The following is a 17,957-nucleotide window of genomic DNA, read 5'->3' as shown; positions in this document are numbered from 1 at the left end:
AGGTGCAGAGCTCTAGGAAGATGGAGAGAAAATAAACAGAACAATCCATGAGGAAACTATCTATATAACCCAGGGGAGAAGAAAGAAGGGCCTGTACTCTAGGCTTAGCGGCGATGGAAGCTAGACCACCAGAGGTTGTAGAAGCGTAAGGGACAAGGCAAGGAGGTCGCCTGGGTGAGGTTCTCTCCACACACGCCTCCCCACCTCACACGGGAGCCGTCCGGGCCAGGGGTGCAGCCTCCCGCCAACTAGAGCAACGCAGGGTCTTCCAGTCTCTGAGCTCACAGTCATGTCTCATCTGGCAAGTTCAATGGTTTCTTCGTCTGTAAGATGGGGTACCCCACACAGGGTTGTGAGGATTACAGGATTTAACATCGGAAAACCACTTGGAAGAGGGCCAGGCGGGGGACATGCCATGTGTCGGCTACTACTGCTACCACCACTTGGAAATCCCACCTCCCCCAGGACCTCAACTCTGATGAAACCCTCCCTGCGACAATAATCTCTCTCCACTCCAGGCCCACCGCGCCTGCCCAGGACTTGATGCCGGTCAGCTGCAGGACGACAGTAACCAAAGAAAACTCAGGCCGTCTGACCCGGCGTTTACAGCAATTCTGAGAGGGGACAGTTTATGGGAAAGATGTATCTGGTTTGTGAAAACACCTGAACTTGAAACTTTCAGAGGTCCAAGTACGAATGCCCAGCCGTCTGCCGGAGACCCAAGGCTGGAACCTGGGACAGGTTAGGAGCACAGGAACAGATTTAAAACTTATTTGTACAGATAAGAGTTGAGACCACAGGAGTAAGTGGTTCTACGGGTAACAGTAAAGGAAGAGACAAACGGGTATCATAACCCAGCATTAAGAAATACTCGGGGACTAAAAAAAGAAAAAAAAATACTCAGGGACTGAGAGGAAGAATCATAATGGGAGACAGGAATAATCAGGAAAACCAGATGAATAAAATGCTCTGGCAGCTTCAAAGAGATGTAAAAAATAAATACAACTTTCATACAGCGGTTGAGATCATTCCCAGGTCTCACGGAGATGCTCTGAAGGAGCACGAGGGACCAGCGTGCGGGCAGAGAAGTGGCTGGTTCTTGTCTACACTAACTGTTCATGGCCTAGCAGTTTGACCTGTGCGGGGGTCTTTCCTAGAACTCCACAGTCTCAATCTCCACGGCAGTGGCCATGCTCAGCGCCTCCCCCCAACTCCAAAAAACGGTCCTGCCCGGAGCCTCTTCTCTAAAACAAACAATATTTTACAAGACCCTGCTCCTCTCCTTCCAGAAATATTTTCTGTTCCATTACTGGTTCTTCCTTTTCAGTGGACGTTTTTAGGCTCTAACCTCAGAAATTAGCGGACAGGTCTGATTTGGGGGTTCAGAAACCTGCATGACTGACAAGCAGCCTAGTGATTGTAAATAGGGATAGTCCACGGCCGAATCTCAAAGAAGAGCCAAAAGAGTGGGGAGTTTCATTACAGCTTTAAGAAATCAAAAACATATTGGGAGGTCGATCACAACATATGTTCCAAGGTCTTCAGACGGCAGTTCCAGACAGTTCCCCAACTTCTCCGTAACACCTTCCTCTCTGCCTTCTCCATGAATGACTTCCTCTCGCCCACAGCTGGAACAAGAAATCTACATATGCCCCCTGCGACCCAAAACCCAAGTACACGCTGGTAAGGCCCCCCCCACCCACCCAGTAACTCCTTTCTAGTTTGGGTTGCTGGTCCTAAGTATCGTACCACACAGAATGACAAGCCACACACGAAATCCAACATGCGGGTACGAGCTGGGAGCAAATGTGTGCGTGACTGAGTCTGTGGCGGTATCTAGAGAAATAGGACAGGAGTCTTGACAGCCAGAGGTCGTATGTGTGTGAAAGAAAAACAGTTAAAAAAAAAAAAAATCTTACGAGTAAATTTTAAAGATTCCAGTTATACTCACGATTTCCTATTTTAATTCAAATAAATTTGGTTCCTGCACAGAAACACACTCAATCTCTCCTTCTAGAAAACTATTCTGTTTAATAGTGCACTTCGTTTATGCTACAGGATGAGCAGGATTGGGAAAACAGAACGAAAGACCATCCCTTCAGCTGGGCACCCTCGGAAGCTCCAGCCTAACCCAGCAAGGAGCCTGGTGGCCAGGTCAGGCCAGAGACTCCCCTTCTCTGGGCTTTGCGCTTCTTTTGCTGCCGAAGTCAGAGATGGGGTCACGGGAGGTCCGGCTGCTGGGGCCCGATGTCACAGGTCATAGGTGACGGAGGGCAGGGCAAGCTGGCTGAGTGAGCTCCTTGAAAGCATTCTAGTCTTAGCAACTGGGGGTTTGGATTAAATCACTTTTCAGCACAGGAGCGGGGAGAGGAACAGCGAGAGAGGACAGAAGCAGGCCAACGCTTAATGCTTTCAATCCTTCCCCTGTGAGACTTTCTTCATCAGATGGATTTCCCAATCAGACCCATCACAGTGGAGAAGGACAAGGAGCTCTCCCAACAAAACCGCCTCGCTGCTCTTGGAAACGGGCTTGCTGCTCCAAGAGCCCCCCAAAATACAGTTATCCCAGAAAACCTCATGAACACCCCCCCCAATAAAATAACAAATCCCTCAGCACCAAATTTCCATTAATTGACAAAATCATGGAACAAAAAAAGTAACAACAAATAGCAAAGGTTCCTTACCAGAACCTAAAGCTGGATTAGGGACAGTGGCTTTGAAAGACAGCCTCTGTGTCCCCTTGTTAGCAAACAGCAGGACCCAGAACATTCTTTCCAGTGCCTTCGGTGCCGACTACACGGACTCCAACCAGAGGAGTCCTTGGAATTTTCTTCCTACTGTGCTTCCACTCCCCACCTCGGAAGGAAAGGCTCCTGTGGTGTGAGAGAAACGGGCTAGTGCAAACTCCCTTCCAAAATGGAAGGTGACCGGTCCCAGAGCTTCCCTGGCGTTCCTAGCACTCAACCTGCCGCTCGCTTCCGGGTGTCACTCCTGGGGGAAAGTGACCAGGTAGCTCGTCACGAGGGTGTGCCGGGATGATCTCCCCCATCTGCCCCGTTCTCTAAAGCGAAAGGTCTGAGCCGGAAGGGACACGTTCTAAGATGTTCATCCTTGTGTAGTAAGGCAGGAGCTTGTTAGACTCAGAGGAAGTGAGGAAAAGAGGTGCGCGGCTCTCTCTCAGGTAGACTCTCTGATGCTGAGCTCGGCAGCGACTCTGAGAGAACTTTTGCTCATTCCCATTACATTCAAAGGCTTCTCTCCAGTGTGAATTCTCTGATGGCGGACTAGAGCTGAGCTGTATCGAAAGGCTTTCCCACACTCACTACATTCGTAGGGATTCTCCCCCGTGTGGATTCTTTGATGCTGAATAAGGCCTGAACTGTAGGTAAACTTCCCTCCGCATTCCATACATTCATAGGGCTTCTCTCCAGTGTGGATTCTCTGGTGCTGATAGAGGTGCGAGCTCTGGCTGAAGGCCTTCCCGCACTCGTGACATTCATAGGGCTTCTCTCCAGTGTGGATTCTCTGGTGATGGATGAGGGTAGAGCTCCGACTGAAGGCCTTCCCGCACTCATTACAGGCGTACGGTTTCTCTCCGGTGTGGATTCTCTGGTGATGAGTAAGGGTAGAGCTCCAGCTAAAGGTCTTCCCGCATTCGCTACATTCGTAGGGCTTCTCCCCGGTGTGGATCCTTCGATGGAGGATAAGCGCAGAGCTGCAGCTGAAGGTCTTCCCACAATCGCTACATTCGTACGGCTTCTCTCCGGTGTGGATTCTCTGATGCTGAATGAGATGCGAGCTCTGGCTGAAGGCCTTCCCGCACTCACTACATTCATAGGGCTTCTCCCCAGTGTGGATTCTCTGGTGCTGAATGAGGTCTGAAGTTCGATTAAAGCTCTTGCTACATTCATCGCACTTGTGGGGTCTGTCTCCCACAGGAAGTCTCTGATGCGAAATAAGGTTAGAACTCACAGCGAGGCTGTTCCCAAAATCACTGTATTTCTCACTTCTCTCTCCCACAGGGGTTAGCTTTTCCTCATCCGTCACTTGACCGAAATCTTGTATCTTCCTGGTCAGTCTTTCTCCAGAGGAGCTCCCCAGTTGCCTCTTAAGACCGACTTCTTGGTCATAGGCGTCTTTGAATTTAAGACCCTGAGAAATACCCTTTTGGAATCTTCCCAACAGCACCCCATGTGATCCTGTATCTTCAGAAATCTCTTGATCGTGCTCAGTTCTGGTCTCACCATCTGGCACAATACAAAATACAAACATCACTTGGTCCTTGCGGAAGAAAGGATCGAGACCAGCGGGCAGGATAATGACGACAAGGGTGCTGACAGGGCTAAAAGCACATGCCTCTCATCTGCGTGCAGACCTGCCCGGGCTGGGGCCGGCTGGAGCACACAGAGAGATCAGCGTCGAAATCAGGAAGGAGAAAGGCAAGAAGCAAAATCAAAGTGGAAAGAGCTGGAAGCATGGGGAAGGCTGGAGATGGGAGAAGAGGAAGACTGACCCGGCAGGGGCGGGAACCAGAAACAGAAGAGAACGGACGTGCTTGTTTAACGAAGTGGCAAACTCCTCACAGAGGTCAGATGCTGGAAATGCAAGTGCGGAGATGGTGGCTTCCAGAAGACAGGGGAGAAGAAACATAAGCAAGCGAGCGCAGAAGGGTGATGGGAAATAGCCGCGGAGCAGGAAGAAGCAACAAAGGGGAGGCCACAGAGACTGCCACAGCCCCACTTGAAAAGAACGACATCCAGCAAGCCACACACTCCAAACCCACGGAAACAGGCAAAAGACGGAGCTCAGTCCGCCTCTGGGCCCGAGGCCTCAAAGGCTGGGCTAAGATGCGAGGATCCATAAACCGTCTTCTTGTCTGACTTCCTTATTTTCACTGCTTTAGGGTTTTCAAAGGGCGCTCTGAGCAGAGGAGGATGAAAAGGGTCTAGACAGTGAGCATTTTTAGTCTGTCAATATTTGAAGAAGTAAAGACAGGGCAGTGGGCGTCAGAGAACAGAAACAGCTGTTTCTCTCTCACCTGAACAGGCGTCCCTTGGACCCTGCTGTTCTCAGCTCCCTTGGAACCCAGCACCCCTAGCTCTTCCTCTCAGGGCAGCCCAAAGATTGTGTCAAAATTCAGAAACGAAAATCCTCCCCATGGGACAAGTCCGGCTCATACCAAGGGGTCCCAGAGCTGGGTTCCGCACCCTGGATGTCAGGGGCCAGCACGGAAACGGGCAGGCAGTCTCCAGTGGGAGTGATGGAGACGCCCCGGACCGCCCAGACAATGTTTTCGCTGCGGTGCGTGATGGACAAGGAGTTAAGTCCACAGACTAAAGGTTAAAGACGCCAGCTGCTCCCTGAAATAAGCAGAGAAACTTCTCCGGGAGCTGCAGCCGCACTGGTTCTGAACAAAGCCACAGATTCCTCGAGGTGGTACACGGAGAAGGGAAGGAGGAGTTCCAGAATGCGCCCGTGGGCACAGAGCAGCACCACACGTGTTTAGGGATCCTGAGATGTTCATCTTTTGGAAAAGGCTCTGAATTATTATACATGAAGAAATTACAAGGCAAAAAAGCAGCAGATTTGGAGCTGGAAGACCAGGGCTCGAGTCCTGCTACTTGCTAGCACCACCCGTGCAGCACTGAGGACCTCTGACTTCTCTTTCCTCACCAAGAACACAAGCAGAACACTAGCGACCTCCGTTACTGTGTTACTGGGAGGTTTCCACGAGACAATGTAGAGGAAAGCTCTTTATAAACTGCCAATTACTCTACAAGCAGGAGTTACTATTAGTATTGTCGTCAGACTCTCCTGAGACTACGTCAATCCTCGGCTGATCATTTTGTGACTCAAGTGTCCCTAGCCCACAAGGAAACAAAGAAATGCCAAGGGAGTTTGACTGAGAAAGCGTTAACTCCTTACCCAGCGAGAACACATTCCCGTAATTCTCCAGCATCACATCCCTATAGAGGTCCCTCTGAGCAGGCTCCAAACGTTTCCACTCCTTCCGGATGAAGTACACAGCTACGTCCTCAAACGTCACCAACTCCTGAAACAACACGGTCTCGCATGCAATTTCAGGGTAAGGGACAGGACCAGCAGCACCAAAAATGATTGGGGATGGGGAGGAATCAGGAGTATCTAAGAGGGCGGGGAAAGCAGGTTACGGCGGAGGAAGAGGGGTCCGTTATTCAGCAGAAAGGACCATGTTCCTGATGGAGGGAATCACGGTTTGGGGCACGGAGTGGATGTCACGGCACAAATGTTTCCACGAAAACGGAAGGAAAAGAAGGATAAAAGGGAACCACAGCTCACCTGGGACTTGGCCTTCAGGAGTGCAGCTGCCAACATCTCATCCCCCAGGCTGTCCTTGTTGGAAAATGCAGGAACTTTCGAGGAAGGAAGAGCTAAAAGGCGAAAAAAGGGTCCACGAGTGAACCCATCTGCTCTGTGGCCTCCCAACCCAGAGACGTCACAGGGTCCTAGGACAACCTAGGACTCACTCCCTCGGGAGGTGAGGTGTCCAAAGCTCTGTGCATCCTGCTCTCAAGCTCCAGGGCCCTTCCTTTCTGTCCGGTCACTGCGCCCTCCCAGAAACCGGCCCAGTCCACCCGCTGGTGAGAAGCATCTTCTTGTTCTTTCTCCCAAGCCTGGCCAGCAACGCAGACAATCCCGCTCCCGTCCCTTCCACCCCTCCCCGCATCTCTGAACTCGAACTTGTGCACAAAGGTCTCTTAGACCAGAGGAAACCAGCAGCCTCACCCAACCCCGACTGAACACCACAGTGCCCATTCTTTCTGTTTACCCCCAGGTCAAATCTAAACACTACAAATGTTTCCTTTTTTTTTAAAGATTTTATTTATTTATTTGACAGAGGTCACAAGCAGTCAGGGAGGCAGGCAGAGAGAGAGGGGGAAGCAGGCTCCCCGCCGAGCAGAGAGCCCGATGCGGGGCTCGAACCCAGAACCCTGGGATCATGACCTGAGCCAAAGGCAGAGGCTTTAACCCACTGAGCCACCCAGGAGCCCCTAAACACTACAAATGTTTCCTGTTTCTGGGCTTGATCACATCTTTTCTTCTATAATTCTTAAATTAACATATTTGTCCCTGAGAGACTCTAAACCCCTAGAGACACAAGACTGTGTATAATCAACGGGACAAAGAGATCCTTAAATGCTTTCTCCTGATTAGTATACCCCTTTGATGGCAATTGGCTCCAAAGTCAATGGCATAGGCCACGACAGCAGAATACGAATGCTCATTTCATCCTCAAGCCTGTGACCTACAAAGTGATTTCCCAAGAGCCCCCCGTAAGAGTCTGCTCCTAGAGAACACAAAGTAGGACTACGGGTCAGTTGCTGCCACGCGCCTGGAATTCTATGACTGCGTCACGGTTTTCTTAATCCTGCACGAGGTCCCAACGGCCCTTCACAAATGCCTCGGCTGTCAAGTCCACCAACATCCGTTGTTGGCCTCAGTCAGCTTTCCCACTAGGCTGTAAGCTGGGAAGAACTGTGTCTTAGCCGCACCTGGATTCCAGGGGTTAGCATGGTTCCCCGTGAGCAAGACGGGCAGCGCGACTGCTGAATGGCTGAATGCAAGAATAAATGAATCTGTTTCTTACCACTCTCAAGCAGGGCCTGCGGTTCCTGAGATACACAATCAGCCTGAGTTTCCATGAGTAGGGCTAGAAGTTCTGGGCCTCCGGTCTACTGTCTGCAGACTCAGCAGGAAGCACTGCAGAAGTAGAGTCCAAGGTTCAATGATAAAAAAATAAAATTAAAAAACAACAACAACAACAACAACAACAAAACCCACCTCCCCGGAGCTAGCATTTCAGTTAGTACCCAAGATTATCAAGAGGAATCGCAGCAACCAGGACAGACTTCCAGATCCTGGTGAGGACTGCCCTTGCTCCCTTTGGTGAGATTCCATGAGCACCACAGAAAGGGCCCCTGTTCCTGAACAATATTCCACCTTTGGCTCCCACAACACACCCAGTGATATTTATAACAACAAGAAAACATGGAACACTGGTGACAATGACACTAACAGAATGAAATACTAACCAGCAACTGAAATTTGGAGGAAAAAAAAAAGGATCAAGTGTAAAAGTATGTACACATAGATGTTGCAAAATGTGTATGTACTGTATAAACTTTTTTTTCTTTAAGATTTTATTTACTTATTTATTTGAGAGGGAGAGAGAGAGAGAGAGAGAGAGAGTGAAAGGAGTGGTCAGTGGGAGAAGCAGACTCCCTCCTGAGCAAGGAAGCCCGACGTGGGACTCGATCTCAGGACTCCAGGATCATGACCTGAGCCAAAGGCAGTCGCCCAACCACTAAGTCACCCAGGTGCCCTGCACTGTATAAACTGTTAAGAATGTTTGCGGTAGAGGCACCTGGGTAGTTCAGTGGATTAAGGCCTCTGCCTTCGGCCCAGGTCATGATCCCAGGGTGCCGGGATCAAGCCCCGCATCGGGTTCTCTGCTCGTCAGGGAGCCTGCTTCTCCCTCTCTGCCTACTTGTGATCTCTCTGTGTCAAATAAATAAATAATATCTTTTAAAAAAATTATTTATTTTTAAGTAAATGTGGGGCTTGAACTCAGGATCCTGAGATCAGACCTGAGATCAAGAGTCAGAGGCTTAACCGACTGAGACACCCAGGTGCTTCTGTTTACAGATTTTTTTTTAAAAAAACCTCATAAACAGTAGAGCCAACAGAAAAAATTTTACTTTATTAGGTTATTAGCTGTTGTATTACGCTGAGGGTGTACTACACTTTGAAGAAAAGGGGTCACAAAACAGCACCCAAATAAAAAAAAAGAGATCAGTGAAACTTTTCATGAGTTCTCCGTCTCTCTTTAAAATCTCTGGGGAGGGTGCCTGGGTGGCTCAGTGGACTGGGCCTCTGCCTTAGGCTCAGGTCATGATATCAGGGTCCTGGGATCCAGCCCTGCACCAGGCTCCCTGCTCAGCAGGCGCCTGCTTCACACCTCCCCGACCCTCCGCCCCCACCCTTCTCTGCCTGCCTCTCTGCCTACTTGTGATCTCTGTCAAATAAATAAATAAAATCTTTAAATAAATAAATAACCCTGGGGATATAAGAGCTGACACCCAGAACTAGGGCAAATAGCTCCAATCTACTAATTATATTAGAGAAATGCTTCCTGCCCTTTCTGAGACAGCTGTCTGCTTCCAGTCTCAGCCAAAGACAGGATGTTGCTGGGGGATGGGGCCCCTCTGTGGGCCTCAGTGCAGTGTTACCGCCGGGAGCCGAGAGCAGCGGGCCTTCTTTCTATCTCCCTTTTCTCTAATACATTTCCTTGGATTGGAATAGAAGTCCCTGACACAGGAACCAACACTTTAAAAAAAACAAAAGCACATAAGATTACTTATTGGGGCGCCTGGGTGGCTCAGTGGTTAAAGCCTCTGCCTTCGGCTCAGGTCATGATCCCAGGGTCCTGGGATCAAGCCCCACATTGGGCTCTTTGCTCAGCGGGGAGCCTGCTTCCCCCTCTCTCTCTGCCTGCCTCCTACCTACTTGTGATTTCTTTCTCTGTCAAATAAATAAAATCTTAAAAAAAAAATTACTTATTACTCCATTTTTATCCCTGCTGATGCCCCCATTCCCCAGATGCTATGACAATCAAGAGAGGTCTGTTCTCTGTGGTTCTACTGAATAAAACAGAACGTGTAAGTATCTAGACAAAGGTTTGGATCTCAGGTAGAAGATTCTACTCCACACTCGAATGCCGTGACAAGAATCAACAGGCCAAGAACAGACAAAGCAGCCACCAGAACTTTCTTACACTTGGACAAGAGAAAAGAAAAGAAAGCCCTGGATTTTGTCGACCTCCCTCTTTATTTGCTCACGTAACAAACCACTGTTGAGTGTCACTACATCGCAAAGCACTATTGAAAGGAACGTGAACCATATCTGCTTTATCATTACAGACAGTTGCATTCACATAAAAGCATAAAAAGGGGAGGGGCCCTGAGAGTCAAGAGTTCACAGACCTCTAGTGTTTGGGCAACAAGGGGGTACAGAATGCCCACCAATGCCTTTATACAGAGAAAGGCACTGAATGAGCCGTGAGCCAGGCCCAGGGGCAATCAAGGTGCCACGAGCACCCTCCTCCCGGGGTCCCTTCCACTCTGTCTCAGAGCCAGCCATCTCTTGTTCCTATCAACCAACTTTACGATTTCCAGGACTGTTTATAAGCAGACGCGTCCAACAAATCAGCTCTCAATCCAAACTCTCTTTAGAAAGGAAACTCAGGGGCGCCTGGGTGGCTCAGTGGGTTGGGCCGCTGCCTTCGGCTCAGGTCATGATCCCGGGGTCCTGGGATCGAGCCCCGCATCGGGCTCTCTGCTCAGCTGGGAACCTGCTTCCTTCTCTCTCTCTCTGCCTGCCTCTCTGCCTGCTTGTGATCTCTCTCTGTCAAATAAATAAATAAAAAATCTTTAAAAAAAAAAAAAAAATAGAAAGGAAACTCAGAGGCTCTGACTCCAGAGGGAAAAAGCAAGCCTCCCTCCTCACAGCTGGGTTACCCAAAGCTGGAACTCAAAAGGCATATTGTTAAGAACAAGTCCCCAGTGTCTGCATCAGCACACAATGTTTCTCATAGAAAAATCTCCATTGTGCCCCCACAGCTTCAGGTCCAGGCAGGGCCCTACCCTGCCCTGCTCTGCCAACGCCTCTCCCTAAAGCTGCTCCTAGGGACTCACAAAGATGACCTGGCAGTAAGAACAAGTCATGAAAAGCTTTACCTGCTGGAATCTTTCCTTCCTTCTTTGGAGTTAGGTCCTAGAAGACCAGAGTAGCAATTATCGGGGATTTGGAAGCCTCTGTGCAAGTTGCTGGGAATTCTAATTTAAGTTGATGGCAGTGCTGTACGATTAAGGGGGGGAAAGAATTAAAAATATTCATGTAAACTTCATTTCTACTCAAATACAAGGAAAAGAAGAGAACATCCATTAATCAACACAATTAAGACACAACTGGTTATCTGTGTTGCAACCCTGGAGAGCTCAAAGGCCACTGAAGGTTCTCCAGGTTAACCTCTCACCCAAGTGAAAGAAATGCCTTCTCAAGTTCTCAATGTTTTGACCCCTAACTTGCGAGAAACTCTCGACTTCAGGACAGAGTCTGGTCTGTTGATGTAAAGCTTCACCACCAGAAAGGTTTTGGGTTGGTAAAGTGAAAATCTATCCCCTCCACCTTACAGAGGCCCCGCACCCTGCGGTAAGAAGCTTCAAGAGTAGAATTTTCTCCTCCCACACAACCGTTCCTCAAACGCCTGTAAACCACATGATGCCCACTGTCCATACTCGTCTCTTCTTGTGGATAAGAACCTTTAGTTCCTCTCATTATTCCATATATTTCGGGTTCATCACCCTGCCTAGCCTCGCCTGGAGCTGACGAATGCCATTCGGAGTGGAAACATCCATCTGCGTTCAATCCCACGTCAGGGATCTAACACAACTGAAAGCGGGAGCCAGACGCGACTTTTATCATTCCCAGTAAGGAACTCGATTGAGCGAGCGCCAGCGGGATTATTCCCGGGATCTAAGTTTGCACCGCAAACTCCCCCGCTCCCGCCCCGCATCCCAGACCTAGTTCTAACTGCGAACACTTCGTGAACTCCTACTCAGATCTCACAGCCGGCGAAGTACAGACTTCTCCTGCCACTGGCGCGAATCACTGTGTTAACACCAAATAAAAGCGTCTGGGAGAATTACCAAGTTAGGGGAGCTGTCATCAGCTGTTCTAAAGAGAGGGGCCCGTTTGCAGCCACACTGGAACTTTTATGGGCTCGAGCTGAGCTGTCACAAGCCCAGAACCGGAGCCCCTTTCCTCCCCTCCTGGCAGGGCCCCGTTTGGCGGAGGGAGGTCCCCGGGGAAGCGGAGTCGGGGAGCGGCTGCGGGGGAGGGAGCGGCGCCTCCCGGCACCCTGCTCCGGGCTGGCCTGGGGACCCCGCGGGCCGCAGCGGCGCGGACACCACCCCTTTCCCTGGCGGGCACAGCCTCCGTCTCACCGCGAGCCCCGGGGGCCGCCGGACTCACCCTGGGGGCAGGGACGGGAGATTTGGGGGGCCGGACACAGACCAGGCCCCGTTGGACCCTGTCACAGACCCACACACCCGGACAGAACAAAGAACGGAAGTTCTCTCTATTTCGCTTCCGGGTCGGACCTTTTCACTACCCATCCCATCCCCGCAGCCCCCACGCCCACTTGTTCTCTCTAGGAACTCTGGAGGAGTTCGCCTCTCGGTGATTCGCTAAGTCCCGGCCTAGGCCGCGCGGCTCCCGCGCGGACGCCAACGCCCGCCCTGGAGCTCCCGCCCGCCGCCGCGCGCCCCCTGATGGCCGGGCGGGGCGAAGCGCCGCGCCCCTGGGCCTCAGGGCGCAAGTTCGGGCGCTGCAGACCCGAGGCGGCGGGGGCGGCGTGGGTATCCCGCGTGTCGGCGAGGGCAGAGGAAAACGCACCTTGCCAGAGCGGCCGGGGTACCGAGCCCACCCGCAGCCAGCAGGAAGACTTCGAAGTTTTCATCACTAGAAAAAATTCACCTTTATTTGAAATGTCCAAATAAACCGAGTTTTGTGTTTGTTTCATGTAAAAAATACCCCCTTTAAAATCCGAAGAGAATGTTCCAGCCCATCAGAGAGTTCCCGTGAGGGCAAAACCTATACAAGCGATGAGAGAAAACAAACTCGGGGAAACTGGCAAGAAGCCCCCCGCCAGGAGCCAAATGTGTGAAATGCTTGGGGGCGGGAGGGAAAGGCTTCGTGGTTCGTGGTTTGCTCACTTTTTTTTTTTTTTTTTTAAGATTTTTAAAGAAATTTGTTTTATTTGACAGAGACGCAGACAGATGGGGAAGCAGGCTCCCTGCCAAGCAGAGCGCCCGATGCTGCGGTGCTGCGGGTCTCGATCCCAGAATCCTGGGATCATGACCTGAGCCAAAGGCAGAGGCTTTAACCCACTGAGCCACCCAGGTTTGCTCACTTTTATGCCCTCACAGGAGAAGTCCCATAAGTGTCGGAATCAAATCCTTCCAGGGCACGTACGGAATGAAATCTTGTGATACTCTGAGTAACGAGGGCGCTCCTGGTGCCCCTTCCGGCCCTGCCTTCCATTTATTCCGTTTGCACTGTATCCCGTCTTGATGGCGCCGACAGTCCCCTGTGCGAATGCAGCAGCTCTCACTCTCCCGGGACGGCAGTCTAAGCTCAGTAATTTAAGTGACCAATTCCGGCAAAATATAGAAACTGCTAGGAAAGGAGACTTTCCAGAGGTACTGCAGGGCCGCGGGCGGGGGGTGGGGGAGGGACCTCCAGGCAGAGGTGACAGCCAGGACAAAGGCCTGGGGGCAGGACAGAGCGGTGCACAATCACTAATACCACTTGAGGGGTGGCCTGAGATAGTGAGGGCGGGACCGGTGTGCAGTCCTTGCAGACCACAGTGAGAATTTGAGCAAATGCTTGGGATAGCCAAGCCACTCAGTAAACTCCATACCCAACCCCACTTCACCAAAACACAACACACACACACAACACACACACTCTCTCTCTCTCTCTCTCTCTCTCTCTGTCTCTCCCCACCCTGATTTTTTATTTGTTTTTAAACTCTCCTCAATTCCTTTTTCTTCCACTTCTACCTCCAGGACAAGAAGAACAGAGATGAGGAAGGAGGCAGTGGAGAGGCAAGAACAGGGCGGAAATGGTCTCCTCAAAGCCGGATGGTTTGTTCTGCAAAAGGTCCCCTAATGACAATCCGAAAGGAACAGCTCTGACGACCAGCACGTTCGTGCTATCAACTAACTCTCTCACTCTGGGGCTGAGAAGTCAATTTGTAGGTCATGGTTGCTGTTTGCCCCAGAGCCCAGCCAGCTGGGTAATTCCCAGCAAGTTCTCGAAGGCCATGCTCTGAATGGCCTTATTCTTCGGACTGTCATAAGTCACCTAGGGGAGGCGTGAGGCAATCCCCCAAGGTGGGAAAGGGAGTGTTTGAACTTCTGTAAAGCTTTTATCTAAAAAAAAGGAAAAAATAAGAGTAAAAAAGTAAGCCTACAAAAAGTCAATAGAAGGGAGGGCACTGGTGTCCTCACTGGGGTCTTGTGTCAAAACACAGCTGTTTTCAGACAAGGATATGACCAAAATACCAGGTAGGGATGGGGGATGGAGAACACAAATATTCTCAGAGTGTCTGTGTAGACAGCTCGTTTTGAGAGAATCAATTGCCAGAGCCTTGTATTTTCTATCTATATACCTTTAAAATTGCTCCCTTGGTGAGGGTGCCCTTCACAGCCATCTTCCCTCCTGATGAAGATAGTCCGGTTTCCCACCCCAGATCTGGCTTCATAGACTACATATATGACAGTCAACTGACAGCTCAGAGAGAGAGCACAAGCAGGGGGAGCGGCAGGCAGAGGGAGAAGGGGACTCCTGGTTGAGCGAGGAGCCCGAGGCAGGGCTCCACCCCAGGACCTGGGGTCATGACCAGAACCAAAGTCAAATGTTTAGCTGACTGAGCAACCCAGGTGTCCCAATGTGAGCTCATTTCAGATTGGTCCCAGTGTCATTCCAATAGAACCTCATTGAATCTGAAAGCCTTTTGGCACAAAATCCTCAGGTTCACTTTTTTCTAAATATAAAATTAGCTATTTCTCTGAGGAACACTGGTGCCACATAGTTGGGGTGGGAGGGGGAAATACATACATATTGGGGTTCACATTATTTCTGGGCAACTGCTCTTGGACAGAAATAAAAAAAGGTATCTTATTGTAAAGGAATGAGTTACATTGATACTGCCAGTCCATTTTTGAATTCTTTTTTAGAACTATACTCCTTTATCTTCTATGGGTAAACCTACATTTAAGAAAAAAAAGCTTAAAAACTTTTAAAAGATTTTATTTATTTATTTGAGAGAGAGAGAGTGAGAGAAGGAGCAGGGAGAGAGGGGAAACAGATACCCTGCTTTACAGGGAGCCCGACATGGGGCTTGATCCTGGGACTTCAGGACCTGAGCTGAAATCAAACACTTAATCGAGTCAGATGTTCCCCCCAAAAAACTTTTTTAAAGTAATCTCTACCCCCAACATGGGGCTCAGAATCAAGACCCTGAGATCGAGTCACATGCTCTACTGACTGAGCCAGCCAGATGCCCCCTTCATTTCAAACTAAATAAATATAATGGTTTATTTTTTCTGACATTTCAAGTAAATAGTTCTCAAAATAACAATACAGTATTCATAGAAATGATACAATTACTGAATAAAGTGTAAAATTTTTAGCCTTTTTTTCCCCATCACTGTCTTTAATGCTGCCCCCTTTTTAAAAATTTTATTTCCAGGGGCGCCTGGGTGGCTCAGCGGGTCGAGCATCCAAACTCCTGATTTGCTCTCAGAGTCGTGGGACTGAGCCCTGTGTTGAGTTCTGTGCCGAGGGTAGAGCCTGCTTGTCTTTCTCCCTCTGTTCTCCCCGCTACCCCAGCTCTCCTTCTCTTAAATAAATAAATAAAATCTTTAAAAAAATTAAAAGATTTTTTTTAAGAGATTTTATTTGACAGAGAGATCACAAGTAGGCAGAGAGGCAGGTGTAGAGAGAGGGGGAAGCAGGCTCCCTGCTGAGCAGAGAGCCTGATGTGGGGCTCGATCCCAGGACCCTGAGATCATGACCTGAGCTGAAGGCAGAGGCTTAATCCACTGAGCCACCCAGGTGCCCCGAGATGGTTTCTTTTTTTAAAGATTTCATTTATTTGAGAGAGTGAGAGAGTACGAGCTGGGTGGGAGGGGGGTGAGGAGCAGAGGGAGAGGGGGAAGCAGACTCCATGCTGAGCAGGGACCCCAATGGGGGGGGTCGATCCCAGGGCCCTGGGATCATGACTTGTCCCGAAGGCAGACACCCAACCAACTGAACCACCCAGGTACCCCCTAAAATGAGATCTTTTCTATTAGCTTGGGATGAATTTAAAGCTTACATGTCTTTAATAAGTTATATATTTTTAAGGGGTATACCATGGTACATTTTGTTGTGTATTTTACAATTTAAAATGTTGAAAAAAGTGAAATGTGAACATATATTAGCTCTGATATTACTACAAATGTAGTAGTAAGAGTGAAAATTGGTTTATTCATCTAGAATCATATTTTTGAATCGTATACTTGGACTATATGTAAGTCATGGTAGACAGACTGGACGGGGTAAAATTAAGGCATTACACAGAAATGTGCAAACAGCTATGTGTTATTTCCCATCTCAAGCTAGATCGGACACTTCTGCCTCCTAGCAGCAGGAAATCTCCACCAGAGAGAATTCTGGAGGCGGTCTGCAAGGAAAGGGCCACTGCTCGGATTTCCAAACTAGTATTGAGGGGCTTTTCTAGATTTTATACTCACAGTGTATTTCCTGGGATGCACAAAGCTGCCACCTCATCCACAAATATACATTTTACAGGTGTAAGTGAGTCCCCTCAGTTCATCAGATTTTACCACATTTGGGGAGACAAACCGTTGGAAGCACTGCTGCCTTCAGATGCCAGAGGCGGGACTGTAAGATTCACAATGCCCAGCGAAAAATTTGAATTTCAGATAAACACTGAATCATTTTTTGTATAAGTATGCCCCCAATATTATGCAGAATCCAAATGTAAGTCTTGTGCATTTGCCTGCATGTGTGTAAAGATGCATATTTGGGTGATATGGGGGGGCGTGGCTCACAGCATCTTCAGACCGACAGCCTCAAAGCCCCTGGGGACAGTTTCTTCCCAGTCTACCAGGGGTTCTCAGCCACTCTGCCGGAGCCAAGGAAGCACTGCATCCTAACCACAGCTGGGCACTGAGATGGGAGCAGAGCTCAGGTATACCAGTTGCTCCCGTTTGTTGTGTTGTTCTGTAAAGGTCCCCAGATTCGAGTACTAGGTGCCTACAGAAGCCACCAGCTCAACAGTGCACCCGCTCTTGGGTTTCATCCTTCCCTCCTTTCCTGCTCCTTCATACCTGGCTTCCTGGAATCATCTCCCTAAATAAATTATATGCCCTTAAGCCCTTGTCACAGGTTGTTTTAGGGGAAATCCAACCTGTTAACAGTCGGTACTGGAAGTGGCCCTAGAAACGGGCGCCCTCAGGATGGGACCCCGGGAACAGGTCACTCACTGGTCAGAAGGTTAGTAAGAGGAGCCTGTCAGGAAGGTTCCCACCAGTTACGGCAGGGGATGAGATTCAGGTAGAAAAAGAAGCATTAGCTTCTGTAGTAGTCCTAGAACTTGAAACATTATTGGCATAGCGGCAATTACGACTCCAGTTTCTCTCTCAAGCTTTGAAGAAAGGAAATTACAGGCTTAGTTTGGCCAATTATCATTTCAGGGCATGTTGTGAAAGCCCTAGTCGCCCACAGGAGGGATTAGAGAGATCCCCATCTTCTGTAGCAAGAGCAGACGGGCCTGAACACCAGCTCACGGCCGACTGCGAGGGTGGCAGAACTGCAGAGACAGCTAAATGCCAAGTCTTGTCAAGTCATTTATCCCCAAACTCTGGGCCCCAACTGGAAGATAGACTCGGATGCTGATGCATGGGACATCTGGGGAGGTGTGCTCAAGTACCTCAAGCCCCCAATTCTCCAGAAGCCTCCAGCCCAACAAACACATCTCCCTCCCCTCCTTGCTGTAGGAGATTAGGCTCTTCTTGGAGACCAAGCAAAGATCTCACCTGACTCCAGGCAGGGGACAGACAGGATGGACTTAAAGGAATCATGCTGGATCTTACTGAGGTGTGAGGTTTATAGAAGGAAACTTCAGAGTCGGATTTTCAGACTGTGGCCGAGGCATATACAATCAAAACGCACACAAGGCTGACAAATGTCCTCCCCGATGAAAACAATGTGTTTGGCATACAGAAAAAAATAAAATAAAATAAAATAAAGCACAACGTAGACCAAGATGCAGCTGCTCTACC

General features: G+C 49.5%; 2 protein-coding genes across 2 annotated transcripts in view; both read right to left on the bottom strand.

The window, feature by feature from the left end:
• Positions 1-868: 868 nt before the first annotated feature.
• ZNF3 (zinc finger protein 3) lies at positions 869-12,199 on the bottom strand. Its single transcript, XM_032328311.1, has 6 exons — positions 12,073-12,199; positions 10,776-10,896; positions 7,628-7,740; positions 6,319-6,410; positions 5,926-6,052; positions 869-1,628 (listed from the first exon to the last, which is right to left on the bottom strand). The coding sequence occupies exons 3-6, from the start codon at positions 7,680-7,682 to the stop codon at positions 1,519-1,521; spliced, it is 384 nt and encodes a 127-aa protein (XP_032184202.1). The 5' UTR covers positions 7,683-7,740; positions 10,776-10,896; positions 12,073-12,199; the 3' UTR covers positions 869-1,518.
• The window catches only part of LOC116581225 (zinc finger protein with KRAB and SCAN domains 1-like), a 61,438-nt gene continuing 45,492 nt past the window's right edge, over positions 2,012-17,957 (bottom strand). The window contains 2 exon segments of the mRNA XM_032328312.1: positions 2,012-3,249; positions 3,252-3,929. Of these exon segments, the coding sequence (XP_032184203.1) occupies positions 3,062-3,249; positions 3,252-3,929 (866 nt within the window). The 3' untranslated portion in view covers positions 2,012-3,061.

The sequence above is a fragment of the Mustela erminea genome, chromosome 20, assembly GCF_009829155.1.
Source record: "Mustela erminea isolate mMusErm1 chromosome 20, mMusErm1.Pri, whole genome shotgun sequence".
Taxonomy (NCBI): domain Eukaryota; kingdom Metazoa; phylum Chordata; class Mammalia; order Carnivora; family Mustelidae; genus Mustela; species Mustela erminea.
This window is presented reverse-complemented; position numbering and strand designations above follow the sequence as displayed.